Source organism: Carassius gibelio, chromosome A15 (genome assembly GCF_023724105.1).
Source record: "Carassius gibelio isolate Cgi1373 ecotype wild population from Czech Republic chromosome A15, carGib1.2-hapl.c, whole genome shotgun sequence".
Classification (NCBI taxonomy): domain Eukaryota; kingdom Metazoa; phylum Chordata; class Actinopteri; order Cypriniformes; family Cyprinidae; genus Carassius; species Carassius gibelio.
The window spans coordinates 11,331,851-11,349,120 of record NC_068385.1 but is presented as its reverse complement, the minus strand read 5'-3'; the positions used below and the strand labels follow the sequence as shown (position 1 = coordinate 11,349,120).

General features: G+C 37.3%; 1 protein-coding gene across 2 annotated transcripts; it reads left to right on the top strand.

Annotated features, from left to right (window-relative positions):
* Positions 1-2,369: 2,369 nt before the first annotated feature.
* On the top strand, positions 2,370-15,349 carry LOC128029180 (hypermethylated in cancer 1 protein). Of its 2 annotated transcripts, none has more exons than XM_052616787.1 (2): positions 2,370-2,587; positions 9,388-15,349. In XM_052616787.1, exon 2 carries the CDS (start codon positions 9,405-9,407, stop codon positions 11,598-11,600), a length of 2,196 nt encoding a protein of 731 aa, XP_052472747.1. In that variant the 5' UTR covers positions 2,370-2,587; positions 9,388-9,404; the 3' UTR covers positions 11,601-15,349. The 2 variants fall into 2 exon arrangements, with proteins under 2 accessions (XP_052472747.1, XP_052472746.1); XM_052616786.1 differs by lacking the exon at positions 2,370-2,587 and adding an exon at positions 3,917-4,455.
* Positions 15,350-17,270: the final 1,921 nt, after the last annotated feature.

Below are 17,270 nucleotides of genomic sequence, written 5' to 3'. Positions count from 1 at the left end.
ATAGTTATTAATTTATTTTTTAGTTCATACAAATTATTATTTGTGTATTAATTTTTTATTGTTATAATTATATATTATTGTTTATTTTCTATAAATTACTTTATTTGTTTACATACTTTATTACATTGTTTATTAATCATTAATTCTTATTATTTATATAATTATGTATAAATGCTTTATTTAATTTCTACATAATGATTTATAATTTTAGAAATGTTTATTTATTTATTTTAACTTCATATTATGATTGATCTATTCAAGATGATTTATTGTTATTTGTTACATCTCACAGTGATGCCGTGACAATGTTGCCTTTAGGCTTCACAGGAGGTAATCTAACTGTAGGCCTTATGCTTGAAAACAAGAACGTTATAATAACATGAGTGGAATGCTAATTGTCATTCCTTATGCATACTTAAACTCAATGCTTCAGTCCCAAGTCAGTCTCAAAGAGCCACTTACAGACCAGTATCACTCATGCACACGGCCAATAAAGTTTAACACGCAGCACATAAACATCCCACTTGTTAAAACAAAATTTGTTCAGCTCTCTTGCAGTCTTTCCAACTCTTGCATACACACCTGTCACACTTTTTCACACAGTCACATATTTCGGACATACACATGTGCAAATACAAATAAACCAAAGTAGGTGTGTTATGTAAGAGGTGCTGGCTGAATGTTAAGTGTCAGTGGTTGTGTAAGTGCGCTCTGCGATCCAGTGGCAGACCTGGTTAACGTTTTTAGCACAGCTTTCATTCACTTAATCACTGTAAACACCAGGCATTCACCTGTTGTTGGCTCATTAGGAATTCAGATCAGCTTCTAATAGAGGTTACGGTTCGTCTTCACTTCCTGAGATCTTTCAATTCACATCCTTTTGCAAATTTGTTTCTAAATTTTTCACTTTAACCTACATCCAAATCAGAATTCACATTTTGCTTGTCCACACACTGAGCCTCATTCATGAAACACAAGTAGAGCGAATTTGTTTGTAAATCATTCAGAAAGTCTTGCTTATGTCAACTGAATGAGACAATTTAGCCAAATGACTTGTCACATTAGTCAAGGTCAGAGAGTAACAGCGGTCAAATTTTGCAATTATATTTAACAACTTAGCTATTTCGAGCCAATAATACCTATTGTTTCTCTTTAACATATGGGCAGAGAATTTTATACCAACATTAAAAGTGAACTGAAAAACATCCAGGTGCTGTTTGCACCCTAATCTGTCCTTTGTCTAGCTCTGGCTATCTCTGGTTTTTGAGGTTATCACAAGTTCATCATGAGAAACTGGAAGTGAAAGACAATACGTTCTCCTCAGTAAAGCCAGACTGCTATGACTTTGACCATTAAAATTAAAAAGCAGCATCTTGAACAGAACTGCAGTCATTTCAGGAGAGAGACAGGAAAACAGATGTCAGTCAGCTGTTAGAGTAATTCAAAGACCTGAGGGGCAGACTGTGACACTAAAACACTTCTGCCAGGTGAATGCCCGATGAAGAGCCACTTTCATCTCAGCAATCCACAACAAACAGGAAGCCACAAAGTGATAGCAAAAATAATGACAAAACATGACACCATGGGAATATCTGTCTGAAATCCATTAGTCAGACCGACAGTGTGTAGTTGCCATGTTTCTCATAAGAAATAGAAAGCACTTAATGACTGGTTAATAAGCTCTGACTGTTTACACTGTGTGCAGCAAGATTATGCATTAATAAAGGCCTTCTAAAACATAAAATACTCTGTCTAATAAGAAAAGTCCCAAAGAATTTTGAAACAAAATATTCCCATAAAAAAATAAATAAAATAATAATAATAATAAAAAAAAAAGAATAGGAGACATGACAAAATCAAATTCTGATGCATAGCAAAATAATAATAATAATAAAAATAAATGAATAAAAAGGTGGGAAAAAAACAAAAATACTTATTGATGATAAAACCAACAGCAATGTGGAGTGGAGAAATCAAGGAGTAAGAAAGGGCTACAGAACTCAGTGCTTTATTGTGCCGACGTTTTAAAATTAAAAATTTTAAATAAAAAATAAAATGAAGAAGTTATTGGAGATTAATACATTAAACAAGCAACCTGGACAAGTTAATTTCACATTAGTTCTGTTTCGTTCCTGATATTAAATTTCAAATACTTAATTTCTTAGATTTTAAATTCTACCACGATTAGTTACACCCATCTAACAAAAACAAAAGCTTAATGTTAGGTCAGAAATTATGCCACTTAATTTCCATTTTAATATGAATGTATTCCGCTGTCTCGTGCGCTCTGCCGTCGGCACTGTAATGTGCGCCATCAGGTGTCGCTGCACGCGCAGCCTGCGCTGCTTCTGGAGACGAACGCCAATCAGAGTCCATCCAGGATCTCAAGCGTCTGGTCCAGTCTAACACGAGGAGAGAGAGAGAGCAGGGGACAGGGGTAAAAGACAAGGGACAGCGTGGAAGAATCTGGGAACACAGGGAATAGTTGACCATTTAAAGAGGAATTTAGACGATTGGGGCTCCGTGGACATTGGAATCCCGTAAGGGGGAGATCAAGATCGGCAGGAGCATCAGACATGAATCCGAGGTGAGATTGTGTTAATGCATGTAGCGCGTGAGTTACCTGCTGCGTGTTCAGGTGTGCGCAGTGAGCGCCTGCCAACATACTTACCTGATAGTTTATCATAATTGGCGCTCGTGATGAAGGCATGTCTGGACAGCTTGAGATGGGACTTGCACTTTTTAGTCGAATATTTAATACCACTTATTATGCATTTAAATATAAACAAACTTCTTGAAATGTTTTCATCCTGAACTTTGATATCAAACAAGACAAAACAAAATACTTGTCAACTTGTTACCAACCAGAATAACTCTTACATATTTAATTTCGTCTGTGAATAGCTGTTAAAAACAAAACCGATCCATAGCCAAAACACTCTTAAAAATAAAGGTTATTTAGTAGTTCCTAAGTTCAGCAATGAACCCCCACCTTATAAGAAAACGCTATAGTTCTTGAATTAAATATTGTTCTTTGCAGATTAAAAAAGTTATTTATTTGACATTATAGGATTCTTTAGGTCAGTGTATTGGTTTCTGTTTTTGAAAGCAAAAAACAAAAAAACAAAAACAAAAAATAAATAAAAATAATAATAAGATCTAATTCAAACTTTCATTAATAGTTTACATTAAACTGCGGTCGCTGCAATAAGCCATGACAAATTGACGATTTTAATGTATAGAATAATCTTACTTAAGCCTTAATTTTCAAAATAAACAATCAACTTGATTAAGGAAGATAACACATAGGCCTACATTTTACTGAAACTTACAAAAATTTCAATGGTGTATTCATGCCATATAACTAGTGTTGTGTAATGCAGACTATGCATCATTTCTGCACCTTTTCTGTCTAAAAACATAAGGATAAATGTTAGTGTAAAAGTAAGCAATTGCGTCATTATTTTCAATCTTTTAATTTGAAAACAGCTGTATGGAAAACATTACAATTATAATGTTAAGTTTGCAGCTAATTGTATGATATTAGATCATTGCTTACATCTAAGTTTCTGTACAAAAATAAATAAATAAATAATAATAATAATAATAATAATAAGGTACTGAGATATATCCTGTTATTTTCATTTACTTAAAGGTTCTTCCAAGAATATTAAATTAAAAACATGGTAGTTTTTGTTGTGCAACCAACTGTATTAAATTAATTACATTTTAAATAAGATCAGTTTTATGCAAAAGGTAACCAGTAGCCTATTTGATTGTAAGCATTCACAGGTACAGACAGGGATGTGGAGATCCAATATTTATTTTCCATTACATTATAATGAATTATATACAGAAGTTATTGTCACCATCATCTGCATTAAAGATGTCAGCACTCAAAAACAGCTACTCCTTAACGTACACTATGTTGTGATATACAATAAAACGCCTGTCTCTTTAAGACTAAGCGTCGATGTGTTGAGAAGTTCAAGTTGGGGTCACTGTAAGTTCTTGCCCTCGATTTTACCTTTTAGTTTTACTGTAGACTGACATCAGCCGAGGCGCTAAAACACTCGCGCAGCCCAAAAGCCCATGATCATCTCCAGCCGCGTTATTACGTCCATGCAGAAATAGTCAAGGATATTACAAAACATACAAAAAACGAGGAAAACGTATGCAGGAGTACACGCGTATTTTTATTGGAGGAGTGAGCGAGTGAGTAAGCGAGAGAGATAGAGGGAGGAGAGAGAGAGCGAGAGCAAGAGGGAGGGTGAGCAACACGAAATTCATTGCAATTAATAATAAAAAAGAGTTGGCAGTCGTGCTCGGAAAACTGGCATGGTTTTTGGGAGGCTGGCAGTTCAAAGTTGAAACGTCAGAAATGACTCCAAAAGACTGTTGAGATGATCATTGAGGGAGACTTAGATCGGATGGCAGAAGAGATCGGGCATCCAGGTAACGTTCAATGCTCTTAACATTTAAGTAGCCTATAGCCTCTTTATCAACACTTTATTGATCTAAATAGACATAATAATAATCCGAACTGTTGAATCTTATTTAATTTTTTTGGGGGGGGGGATCATTTGCGGTTGGAAAAGTTTTAAAAACGTAGACCCGATTGTTTGCCTCTCTCTCTCTCTCTCTCCCTCTCTCTCTTTTGCACATTTAAGTATTATATAGCAGCTACTGTATCAACACTATTATTTTCAAAATGCAAATAGGCTACATGATGCAGAAATTAAGTAAAAAAAAAAAAAAATAGAAACAGTAAAGTTTTTCGTGTGTGTGTGTTTGAAAAAGGGACTTCATTATAAATAGTCAATTTTGTAATTGCATTATGAGTCCAAGAGTGTTGCAGTACACAGTGATCTGGTGATTGTGTGATTTCGTATGGCGGTGTGGTCATCAGTGACGGGGCTCTCAGTCTTAATTCAGAATTCAAGGGAGTCTTTTTCACATGCTACTGAGTTGACTTAAAAGAGAATGATACGATTTTAAAGAAAGATATGTTGTGTGTTGCATGCAAATGCAGTCTGAACGTAAATGAACAATTATAGTGTTTATACTCTGTTTAAACATCTCCACACGTTTACAAGACGAGCTCTAAATAATGTAAGTTCTTCATAGAAAACTAAAGGATTTAATGGACGGACATAATTGCACAGTTTGTGCTTTATAAAGCGTCAAACATACATTTTTATAAGACCACAAATATGTAAAATTAAGAAGTAATTTATGGGATTATATTTATTGTATAGCCTATTATAGGCCTAATTGCTATTTTTCTTTTTCGCTTTGATTTAGAATTTTAATTAAAAGTGTTCAATGCTCATATAGCGACACTGTGTGAATCGTTTGCTTAGAAATAAATTATTATGAACTGTAGGTTATCTTTCTTTACTATATTCTATCCAAAATATTATTGTGGTAGACTACAGAACATAAAACAGATATAGCTAGATGTTGTGATATGTGGCTAGAATATTTTTCTGTCTCATCTCTGACCATGGAGGCCACATATAGGCTAGGGGATGGTGAGCTGTCCTCCTAGTGGTATTAATGAATGAATATTCAGTCTGCTGAGGAGCGCGCGAGAGAATATGAGCGCAGAGCGCAATAAGACGAGCTGTGAGGAGGAGAATGAGGAGGCTGTAGCGCATGATATGCGCTTAACTCTTACCTTCAAATTATATGCAAAATGATCGATAAACCTCAGGTGTTTTGCCGTTTGAGTTTAAAACACTTAATTTGCGCAAGTTTTACCTTCATTCACAAAACAATCACGTCTTGGGAAATAGTAAAACTTGAAAACTAAGTTGCAGGGAGTACTTTTAACGCACGTTTAAAATTACATCAATTAAAAACTAATTTAAAACATTTTTATTTTAGTTTGATTTCTCGCACACATGTCAGTGACTGAATGTAAATTTTATTCTGCAATTAAACAAGGTCAACTTTTATTAAATTATACACATAGCCTAATATAACTTGTCTATATAGGCTATGTTTTCCCCGTTTTGTGTCATTCTTCATCCTCAAAAATAAAACTAAATTTAGCCAATTTAAAAGACATGCTTTGTGACTGATTGACTGTTTGTTCCTTTATTCTACATTAGACTCAGTTTAAAGGGAGGACGCTTTTGCGGTAAAAAGATGACAGACGCGGACAGAGAGAGAGAGAGAGAGAGAGGGAGGAAGTCTTAATATGAGCAGACCCCTGCCTCACCACTAAACAAGCAAAATGACAACAGAGACAAAACACAGGGCTAATGAATACCAAAGGACCTAAAATATGACCCATGCACTGTCTTTAATCAATTCCTGGTTACCAAATATAGCAAATAGACCAAGCTGTCGCATGCGCCAAACAATTGATATTTTATTGAGTATTGATAGCTTTTATCGTTTAATTCCTATGAGTTCTCACTATTAACTGTATATATTTTATTCAGACAAATATTTTTTTTTTAGATTAGTTAAATAATGTGACTTTCAGTGTTTTTAAAGGTTGAATCAAAACTCATATCTATATTTCATGATGAGATGTCTATAATAGCCTACTTCAATAACTAATTAACTAAATGTTTCGGTCATTACATGAGCTCAACTTCGCTCGAATTCTCGGATTCTCTTAAAGACGAATAATGTAAATCCACAGGATGACAGGCTTGAGAGGATGTGAAGTACAAACAGCCGTTTCAAAACATTTAGACTACGCCTGTCATCACTTGCTTTAAATCTGAACGCGTTGAACCTCTGACAGCTTAAAGGAATGATTTTTCTCCCTGCATTTTGACAAAATCAGTTGTTGTCTGACTAGAGTGATTTTCTTTCTTTTCCTTTCCTTATAAAAAAATTCAGGGGAAGGCTCAACCACAGATATTAGTTTCCATTCCGTCCTATATGCTTATATTCTTTACATTTTCCTTCTATTTTATCATTTTTGTGCTTCTTGAAAGCAGCACATTTGACAGTACGGCACGAATCGCTATAAATCATGCGCATACATTATGTGCTGCTTTCTCAATGGAAAAACCACGAGCCAAAAATGGTTAAAAAAACCTTAAAATACACCTGTCAGTGATGAGACGTGTCCGTGGGCAGCAGGGGAGGAGATTAGAGTTACAAAACTTCAGTAGCCTACTTTTAAGACAGGCTGAAGACTGATGCGGACTGAGAGGAAATGTTGCGGGTGGTGTTTGTTTGGTTGAGATGCGCCATTGCTAAGGTAACAGGAAATTAATAACATGCCAACTGTTTGATTCTGTGCGTTAGTGAAAGTGTAACCTCTTTATATAATTACAAATGATTCAACTATATAATCGTTAAAAATCTATAAATGACGCTCGTTTGGAAATAAAACGGAATACACGTATTATGAATTAGGAAATTGTAATGAATAACCTGTAACTCAAAAGTGTTCAGGCTGACATAAAGGGGGAGGTACAGGTGCACTGCAGACCATAAATGACCAGCTGCAGGCAATATTTCCACAAAAGGCAAATGTTCCAAAACCATTTAAAACCATCACTTCTGATTTTAGGCTTCACCTGGATCTGTGCTGATATATATAGGCCTATATATATATTTTTTTCTAAACAAATGTGTAGGCCTAAATGTTTTTAGCACCGGGCTAAATTAATAGTTTCGACACAAAAATGTACACAGATAATTGTTTTCTAAATATATGTATACAGTAATTATTTTTTTCTTCAGTTCTGTCCATGTATGGTTTCTTTGCCTCAACCACTGTGTCTAGTTCTTCTAGTGAAGAAGCCAGAATGACAAGCACGTCTTCATGCTTCTGTACAGTGAGTTTATATTAAAGTGAGTCAGAGACGCAGCTTTTTATTTACATCACATTTTACTGTAGTAATTTTAATACACAACCAGGGTAGGCATTATGGGGGGTTCGGAAGATCTGACATTTTAATTTTAATTTAATTTAATAATAAAAAAAATGAACACACACACACACACACACACACACACACACACACACACACACACACACACACACACACACACACACACACACACACAAATTCTTGAATGTTGTTTTAATGTCTTAAATTCCAGTGGATGAATCTAACCAGAACAAGACCAGTCTAACTATAAAGTTACAGGCAGAAATGTATTTAAAAAGTCAAACCCCTGAAAGTCACTGAATAATTCACATTGTGTAAAACAAAGTTTTTTGTTTTTTTTTGGCAGCTGTGTGGTTAAGTATTATTCATGTTAGGAGCTGTGGTTGGGAAGAGTTGCATTGTTGGATTTAAGGGCTAATTAAATGGAAGCTTAAGACTACAAACTACAGTATTCATCTAAGAGGATTATTTTATACAATGAAATAAACAATGAGAACAGGAACTGATGTTGGGATGACTCTATTTATTTAGCTTCTTGTTTCCCATCAGCAAAACCATCCCCTGTGGGACTAACTATCCATTTTATGTCATATACAGACCATCCTCATGTAGCAGGGTTTAAATAATATTTTCTGGTAAATTTGTAACGTTTATTATGTTTGCATGACAGGAACCATTGCATTCATCTTGGAATTTAAACTTGGCATTGTTAGTGGAATGTTTATTTAGTAATTTGTAGGCATCCTCTGACAAGTGATCTTTTGAAAATGGTTTCATTTGTAACTCACACTTCGATACAGCAGAGTGTCCTGTCATGAATTTGCAGCATTTTTTTTGTCCCCACTAGTTTATGCCTGCTGTTCATCACATGTGCAAAACCTTCATTCTGACTTTGTTTAAAACTCCACACTCCACACTCCACCTCTGGAATTCTTTATCAGGAAGAGAGCAATATGAAAACATGTTTATACTGGCATTTTCCTTTTTTTCTTCTTTTTCTTCTTTTATTCATTTTTTTTTCTTAACTGCACTTCATTGCAAGTTTTAAACGTTGGTTTGTATCTTGATAATAACAAAACTATCACAGTCCCACTCAGTCAGCTATAGCTCACTTTTATGGAGTCCTTAGGATACTTGTTGTATTTAAGGAGAAGCTGAATTGTTTGCCCTCAATCCCCTACATGGAGTATTAAAAAATACCAAAGATTAAATGAAGAATTATATTAAGGATCAAGTAAATGCACACAAGCTTAAGTGCTCCTTTTTATGTCAAGTGCTGCCAGTCAAGTTTTACAAGACAGTCCAACACAAACAGATGTGTCAGTAACGAGTGTTATCTCAGAAGACAGCTATTTAAAAAAATGGTAAGATGCCATTTATAAGGCCATTTATACCACAGTACTCAAATAAGTATGCAAAATCCAGCTGGTTTTAATCAACTTCTAAATGTGATCATTTACATTTGTCTGCAACAACTTTCTGGCTTCTGCTTAATTTTTCCATGTCTCTTCTGTTTCAGGTATTGGTCTGAAGTCGATGCTGGATGCCATGGAAGTCCAAAGTCATACTAAGCACCTCCTCTTGCAGTTGAACACACAACGGACCAAAGGCTTCTTGTGTGATGTTATCATCGTGGTGCAGAATGCATTGTTCCGTGCTCACAAGAACATCCTGGCAGCCAGTAGCCTCTACCTTAAGTCTCTTGTTGTTCATGACAACCTCATTAATCTGGACCATGAAATGGTCAGTCCAGGTGTGTTTAGAGTCATTCTTGACTATATCTACACAGGACGCTTAAGTGAAGGTGACCCCACCTCTCCAACTGAGCCAAATATAGGAGCAGTGCTGGCGGCTGCAAGTTATCTGCAGCTGCTGGATCTGGTGACTCTATGCAAGAAGAAGCTGAAAAGAAATGGGAAGTACCATTTACGTCCCAACCCTGGGTTTTTTCCTTACAAGATAAACTCCAGTGGCATGGGAGGAGGAAGGATTCGAATATCTACCCCTGTCATCCATTCCTGCTACCCTGGAGGAGTAGTTAGCACCCCTCGACCTACACCATTAGAGGACCTGGCCCCCCTCTCACTGGCCCCTCATGCTGGAGAACTTTATGCACCAGCTCCCACCCAGGGCCCGCCACCTTACCCCCCAGCTAAGACATCCCTGTCGCCTCAGTCAGGCCTGCACCCGAATGAAAGGAGCTGCTCATCCGTCTATGGCCTTGACCTGTCCAAGAAAAGTCCAAGTTCCCAGTCCCAGCTTCCTTCTGGTCAAGCCCAGTCAATCCACCCAGAAGAGGAGGCAGAGGGGGAGCTAGATCAAAGAACTAGCCCCCTGCTTAATCACAACGATGGCACCAGAAAAATGGAGACAGCTCAAAATTTGGGGTCTCTCACCCCACACCCTTTCCCTCTACCCAACCATCCTCTTGCACCCCATCCTCCCCACCTTCACCATTCTCAGGGCCAAGAAATGTACCCTTGCCCTCCCAGCCCAGAACCCATGGAGGACTCCAGAGAACAAGGCCGAGATGGATCCAACATCTATCGCTGGGTGAAGAATGAACCTTCAAACCCAGAGGATGAAGATGAAGAAGACGAAGAGGATGAGAGTGGAGGAAACGGTGAGCAGGATAAAGAGAGACACCAGAACATGAATCACCAAAAGAACAGGGAGGAAAAGCTGAACATGAATGAGCGGGGCTATGACAGAGGGACCTGCGATGATGGAGAGGATGAGAATGGGACTGGAAGCGAAGAGACAGGGAGCAGTGAGGGTCGTCCATCTCCCCCTGCTCCTGGTGGAAGATATCATATGCCATACGAGCCAGAAAGTTTCGGAGATAACTTGTATGTGTGCATCCCCTGTGACAAAGGCTTTCCCAGCTCAGAGCAGCTCAATGCACATGTGGAAACTCATACAGAGGAGGAGCTTAACAATGGAAGTGAGCTGGACAACAACAGCAACACCAAACTTACCAATGCCCATGGACCTAGAAGCTTGAATAGCTCTAGTGGCCTTCACAGTCCTTTCCTAGATAGCAAGACGCAAAACCTCCATTCCATTGGCTTTGGGGAGATAATAAGACCATATCGCTGTTCATCCTGTGACAAGTCTTACAAAGATCCTGCCACCCTGAGGCAACATGAGAAAACCCACTGGCTTACACGCCCATACCCCTGTAGCATCTGTGGCAAGAAGTTCACCCAACGTGGTACCATGACACGCCACATGCGGAGCCATTTGGGCCTAAAACCTTTTGCCTGTGATGCCTGCGGCATGCGCTTTACACGACAGTACCGTCTGACAGAACACATGCGCATCCACTCTGGAGAGAAGCCTTATGAGTGCCAGGTGTGCGGTGGCAAATTTGCTCAGCAACGCAACCTCATCAGTCACATGAAGATGCACAACAGTGGAACAGGTGGCGGAGGAGTAACTCCTGATGGCAATCTTAAGATAGACTTCTCTGAGGGGATTTATCCCCTGAGCAAGTACACAGCTGAGCATCTGGGTCTGAAGCAGGAGAAAACCTCAGACCTTCTTACAGCCTCTCAGCACCTGCTGGTTGACGCTAAAGTCATGGAGAGCCTCTACCCACTGTCAAAGCTGGCTGTGGAACACCTCGGCTTTAGCCACAACAAGATGGACGTCCTGAACCAGCCACTGCCACCCACTTCCCAGCAGCTCTCGGCAGAGTCCCGCACCATTGACTGCTACTCTCCCAGCTAGAGGGGGGAACCACTAACTATACTTTCCAAAGAGACATCACTGTATACCATTCACAGTATTCAACTCTCACCTCATCTTCATTTGAACCTGCACCTCAAAGAGTGGAGGCCAGAAAGTGTTGGCCATAAAAATGCACACAAACGGTTTAATTCTGAACGTGCCTTTCTTTGCAGATTTTGCAGTATGTGCATTTCTTATAATTACTTTCCTACAAGGAGGAAACTGCTTTATTTATAATCTGTTTTGACCGTTGGACACTCAGAAAATGCAGTATTTATATAAAAACAACTTATTTTTTGTTCAATCACCGAGCCAAACAACCAGTTGAAAACCAAAAAGAGATTGTTTTTATTTATTTTTCTTTACATTAATTTTTTTTTATATTGTTGGAAAAGCCAAAGAGAAAATGTCAAATGTTACAGAAGATCGTTGCAATCGTACCCTAAACCTGTGTTATAAGTATTATTGGTGTATATAGAATGAAAAAGCACATATGAACAATAATCAGGGCTTCTGTCCAGAATGGAAAGGGAAATCTGGATGAAAGAAAAAGCCAAATCTTTGGGATTTTATTATAATTGGAGGACTTTTTATAGACTATTTTTTGGAGTACTGGATCACCTGTATCTGATTTTCCAACTTTGTGAATGGCCCAGTTTTTTTCCATACTAAAGGGAGGAACTAACTGAAGAGTGTGTTTGTTCCAGGACTTAGGTAAAGTGATCTAAGCTTTTCTCTGCATTGATGTAGTTATTCCCTTTAGTACCATTTATATTTTTTTTTTACCTTCAGGTGTATGGTCTCCAGCTATTTAGTGTCTTTGTTCCCTTTCCTGTCCTCCAATGCCAAGTGCCTTTAGCTTATTGAAAAAGTAGCAAGTACTGCCCTGTGATCTCACAACTGGAATATCTTTGTGCATATTCCGATCATGTCCATGTGTTACGGTCCATCTGGTGCAACAGAATAGGAATGGGTGGTGCCTTTGAAAATGCAGTAATATTTACAGCAGAGTCTATATGCTTCAACTGCATCGCAGTCAACCCCTTTGAACGGTTCTCCGCATAAATAGTTGTATAATAGTTCCAGTGAAGGCACTTTTTATTGCATATGAACCAAACAGTGACATTGTCACAACAAGTGATTGTTTCGGCAACACCTTCAAGATCTTTGCTCATGTGAAATGTTTGAGAGAGCCTCATCAACCCTATTAGAGTGCAGTTCATTTCAGGCTAATATGACAGCTTTAACCCCACGGTGCCTCACACACACTTACAGCCGCTAATGTGACAACCATCTGAACATGAGGAGCAGGGCTCTCTCTCTCTGATACTGTGAGCACAGATAGCAGCAGCTGGTCCACTCAGGGCAAGCCCTGTGAAATCTCCAATTTGAGAAGACTATCCACACTTGTCTGTCCCACTGATGTTAGATTTTATGCCAGTTGACCAGGCCCTGTGATCTGAAAGTACACCCTAATCCCCCAGCTACCCCTCTAATGTACCATAAGCTGCACTTACAACAATCAATCCTTCAAGTAACATAAAACACAGTTGCCTGTTAGGGTGGCGTTGCCTCTAAATAAATTGTTTTACAGTAAATGTAAATGTTCTGATGAGATACGGCAGCCCACTGTTTTTATTCCAAAGACCATGCTGACATTTTGTCTCTTTCTCTGCCAGACCTTGTGAAACAGTTAACCACTAGTTAATTGCAACCTCAGTTGGTGAATGTGAAAACTTAAACCGTGAATGCACTGTGAAAGAACAAGTGAATCTCAAAGCTGAACATGTAATTTGGGACAGCTTTCCTGGGCTTTACTCTGTCACATTTTAACTATTCAAAGTGTTTATTTTCTGTTTTCTTTTGTATTTTTTGGTCAAACTGAACTCTCTTAATCAAAGCAAAAAGACATTGGTGCTTACCTCAGGACAAAGCCAATCATAATGTGGGTTACACAATGCTTTAATAATAGTTTAATACAAAATCACAAAAATTATCTCTCTGTATCATACATTAAAATTCAAGCACACTTTCTGAAGGCATCGTATTGTTTTTAAAACTGTGGTTATTTCAGAATGTTAAAAATGCATTTTTTTCCCTGAAATGAGTATTTGATTGTTTTTATTTTTGTTGTGTGTTCTTAGCCTATGCAACTGTATGCTATTTTTACATTACAGAAAATACTGTAGTTACACAATGAAATGGGAAATGACTTTATTATCATGAAAGGCAAATTTGTAAATTAAAAATTATTTCTTGATAAAAAAATCAGCATGTTTTCTCAGTACACTTGAAGGTACTTGAAGTTTTACAGCATAGTTTGAAACTCACGCATGAACTAAAAGAAATGCCAGACAGCAAGTCCGATTACTGTTAACTTTATGCTGTATAAAAAATGTTGTGTGTTTATCAATAATTTGCCGCAATGATAAACACTTGGCCGAGTTGGTAAGGAGGAAAGCATAGTTTCTGAAGTTGATTGACCCATTTGTTCTGGGCCGGCCAGCAGAAACTTTAGCTGACCTATTTGCCGGGAGGCAGGATAAGACTCCCAGTGAGGTTTTGTATACAAGTACTATTAAACCACACGCATGAGACCAGTTTGTTTGGGGCGAGACAGATGCTGAAATTTCCCAACACTCTTAAGTGGACAGCCGAGATCCAGAAATTCCTCTCAACTTAATTTTGCAAAACACATGAAAACAGTCTGGGCACAGCGGTTTGTTTGTATTCAAATGAAACCCAGAGCGTAAACGGAATACAAATCTTCTGACTCGAGGCATAGAACAATATTACAACTATCATAACAATTAAAAATCTGACCGCAGACATATTAATATGGTGTGACAGCCTGTTTGAAGTGGATTTCAGTGGTGGGAAAATAAATCTCACACTCCCCTTCTCCATCATTCATTAGCTCGCTCTCATTGAAAATCTATCGCTCTCTCTTTCCTGCTATCCCACTTTGGTTCCAAAAGCATAGAGAAAATTAAATGAAATATTAAGTGGCTCTGCATTCTGACGGCTCTCGTAACATAGAGGTGTGTGAGTAAGGGGCCAGGTGAGATGTTTGCTTGTGTTTTTGTATGTTTCAGCTGAAACACAGTGGCTCTGTTAATGGAGCAGTTACTAAGGAGTAAAGTTGAGCCGGGGAAGTGAACTTTTGACTCTGTAGTAGCAGTGAGCAGGATGTTTAGTGTGGTTCTGCTCAAAAGCAGATAGGCAGATGATGAGAGAGGGACAGAGAAAGCTACTGAGGGTGAGAGAGAACAGAGCAGGTTTGTCGGGTGGACTGCAGCCATTATGGAAAAGTAGACTGGAAACCTCCATCAATGATTTTTGCTCCTCAAAGATGTTTCTTAAAGGAATATTCTGGGTTAAAAAAAAGTTTTTGACTTGTCAATACTTTTCTTTCAAATACAAAGCAAAAAAAAAAAAAAGAAAGAAAAGTAAATGGGGCAAATCTGTACATTTTTAAATTACTCACTGTTTCCAAAGTAAAGCCACAAGATTTAAACAATATGCATGTTAAAATTATTTTAAAATGAAATCTGAAATTTGAAAAATCAATTACTAAACGTATCTGTATTAAGCTATGTTTGAACTTTGTGGTTATTTTACAACTTTGTGTTGCTTAACAAAATGATTTCAGCTTCACAACTCAAATAGTACACAAGTTTTACCACACAATGTTCACTGTGAAAATGTTTTTTTCTTTGTAAATAAAAATATTGGAGTATGTTTTACAAGAGATTTCTTTCTTTCAGTCTTTCCACTTCAAATTTTTCACTTTTAGTTCAATGATACTTGCCATTTCTTTGTAATTATTTGTGATATGCATATATATATATATATATATATATATATATCCATATACCTGCATATATTTTCAATTGGCAAATGCTGCCAATTAAGCTCAACATATATAGACATGTACTGAACCCAGAATAACCTTTTAACAATCTTCTTTAAAATTGGATGGAGGTGGTCATTAAGCCACTGGTCACCATTTTTGACCTGGGCCCTGCAAAGAAAACAACAAAACTTGAGATATGTAAAAAAAAATGTGGAACAATATACTCTTGAGTCTGACCATGCTTCATAAATGTGTCCAAGGGAAATATTCCTCTCAGTTTCAGGAAAGCCCACTCAGTCAGAGTGTTAAACCAAAGCTATAGAAGGGACCGATATACTCTTAGAACATTTAGAACACGATCTAACGTATTTATTAATCAAAAACAGAATGAAGAATTTCTGTTGTGGATTCACAAGAGGTCTGATTAAATTCAGGAAGGACGTTGGTAGCATAAATGTCAGTTCTGCATATCCTCTCTCAGAGATAATCTCCACAGGTTCTTAGAAATGCTTATCGATAAACTAGCGTCACTCACTTCCTTCATACAGCTGGAGCTCTGAACATTTTGCAACTTTTACCCTAATTTTTCTCTCCCAGATTGAACATAATTTGTTCATCTTGACTCATTTTCAGCAATCTGCAATGAGTCATCTGGGGGCATGTGGAATGATTGTGGGATGTCTTGACCCACAATGCATCTGTCCGTCTCATTGTTTGATAGGGAGTGAGGGCGTTTTGATATGATTTCACATTCATCTGTTTCACATCGCCATTTTTGTGGCTTGATGTTTGAATCATGACTTCAGTGACTATCTTTCTCAGTTCTCTTCTGATTCGTGCCACTCCTTCCTTCTTCCCACTCAATCTCCTCCCTTCATTCACTACACTCTTTCCCAATCTCAGCTCTTATAGCATGACCCACAATGCTCAGCTCTTGCCCACACCTCTGATGAAGTGGCGTCCAGCTGTTTTCATGCTGAAGAAGACAGATGTCTAAATGTTTATGTGAATAACTACTCTCTTTTTCTTCATGCCCCAATCGAGTTCCAGAGTGAGCTTAAAAGCCTGTGCTCATATCCTCCGCGGGGTAACAAGGGCTTTATAAACATTATCTGACAAAATAGCTATAAATATATACCAAAGACACAGATAAAAGAGGAACTTTGTGATTAAAGAAAGCTGACCTTATAAAAGGGAACTTTACATACTCATACAAGACTTGCCAGTAAGGCCAAAATGTCAAGGATTGAACAATTTCAGCTTGGTCCCATAGATATTCATGCCTTCTACTGAATCTGAGGGGGAATCTCAATATGGCACATTAAAACAGAAAGAAAGAAGGAAAGGTTCTGTTATTATATTGATTGTTCAACTTACAACCATATATCGTTCAATGACATGATCTGATGATTGTCTGGATCTATTATAGTTATCAAAAAATACAATAGAAAGGTATTTTTATACATACAGTAACCTCAGTGCTTTTTTTTATTCTTTTGAATTCTGTCTGTTTTGAATTCATTTGAGTGAAAAAATTAATTATTTTCTATGAACTAACATCCATCGTTTTGGAATTTCTATCTGGAGACTGTAGTCTAAAAAATAAAAATTCAATAATAATAATTATATTATCGTACAATAATTATACATTAATAAGGGGTTCTGTAATAATAATAATAATAATGCAATAATTTTCTGTTTTTTTTTTATAGCACCTTTAAAAGTTGTTTTTTTCAAAATGTGCTTTGCTACAATAAATCAAAATGTAAACAAATTCAATGATAAGAACATGAATAAGAACAGAATAAGAAATT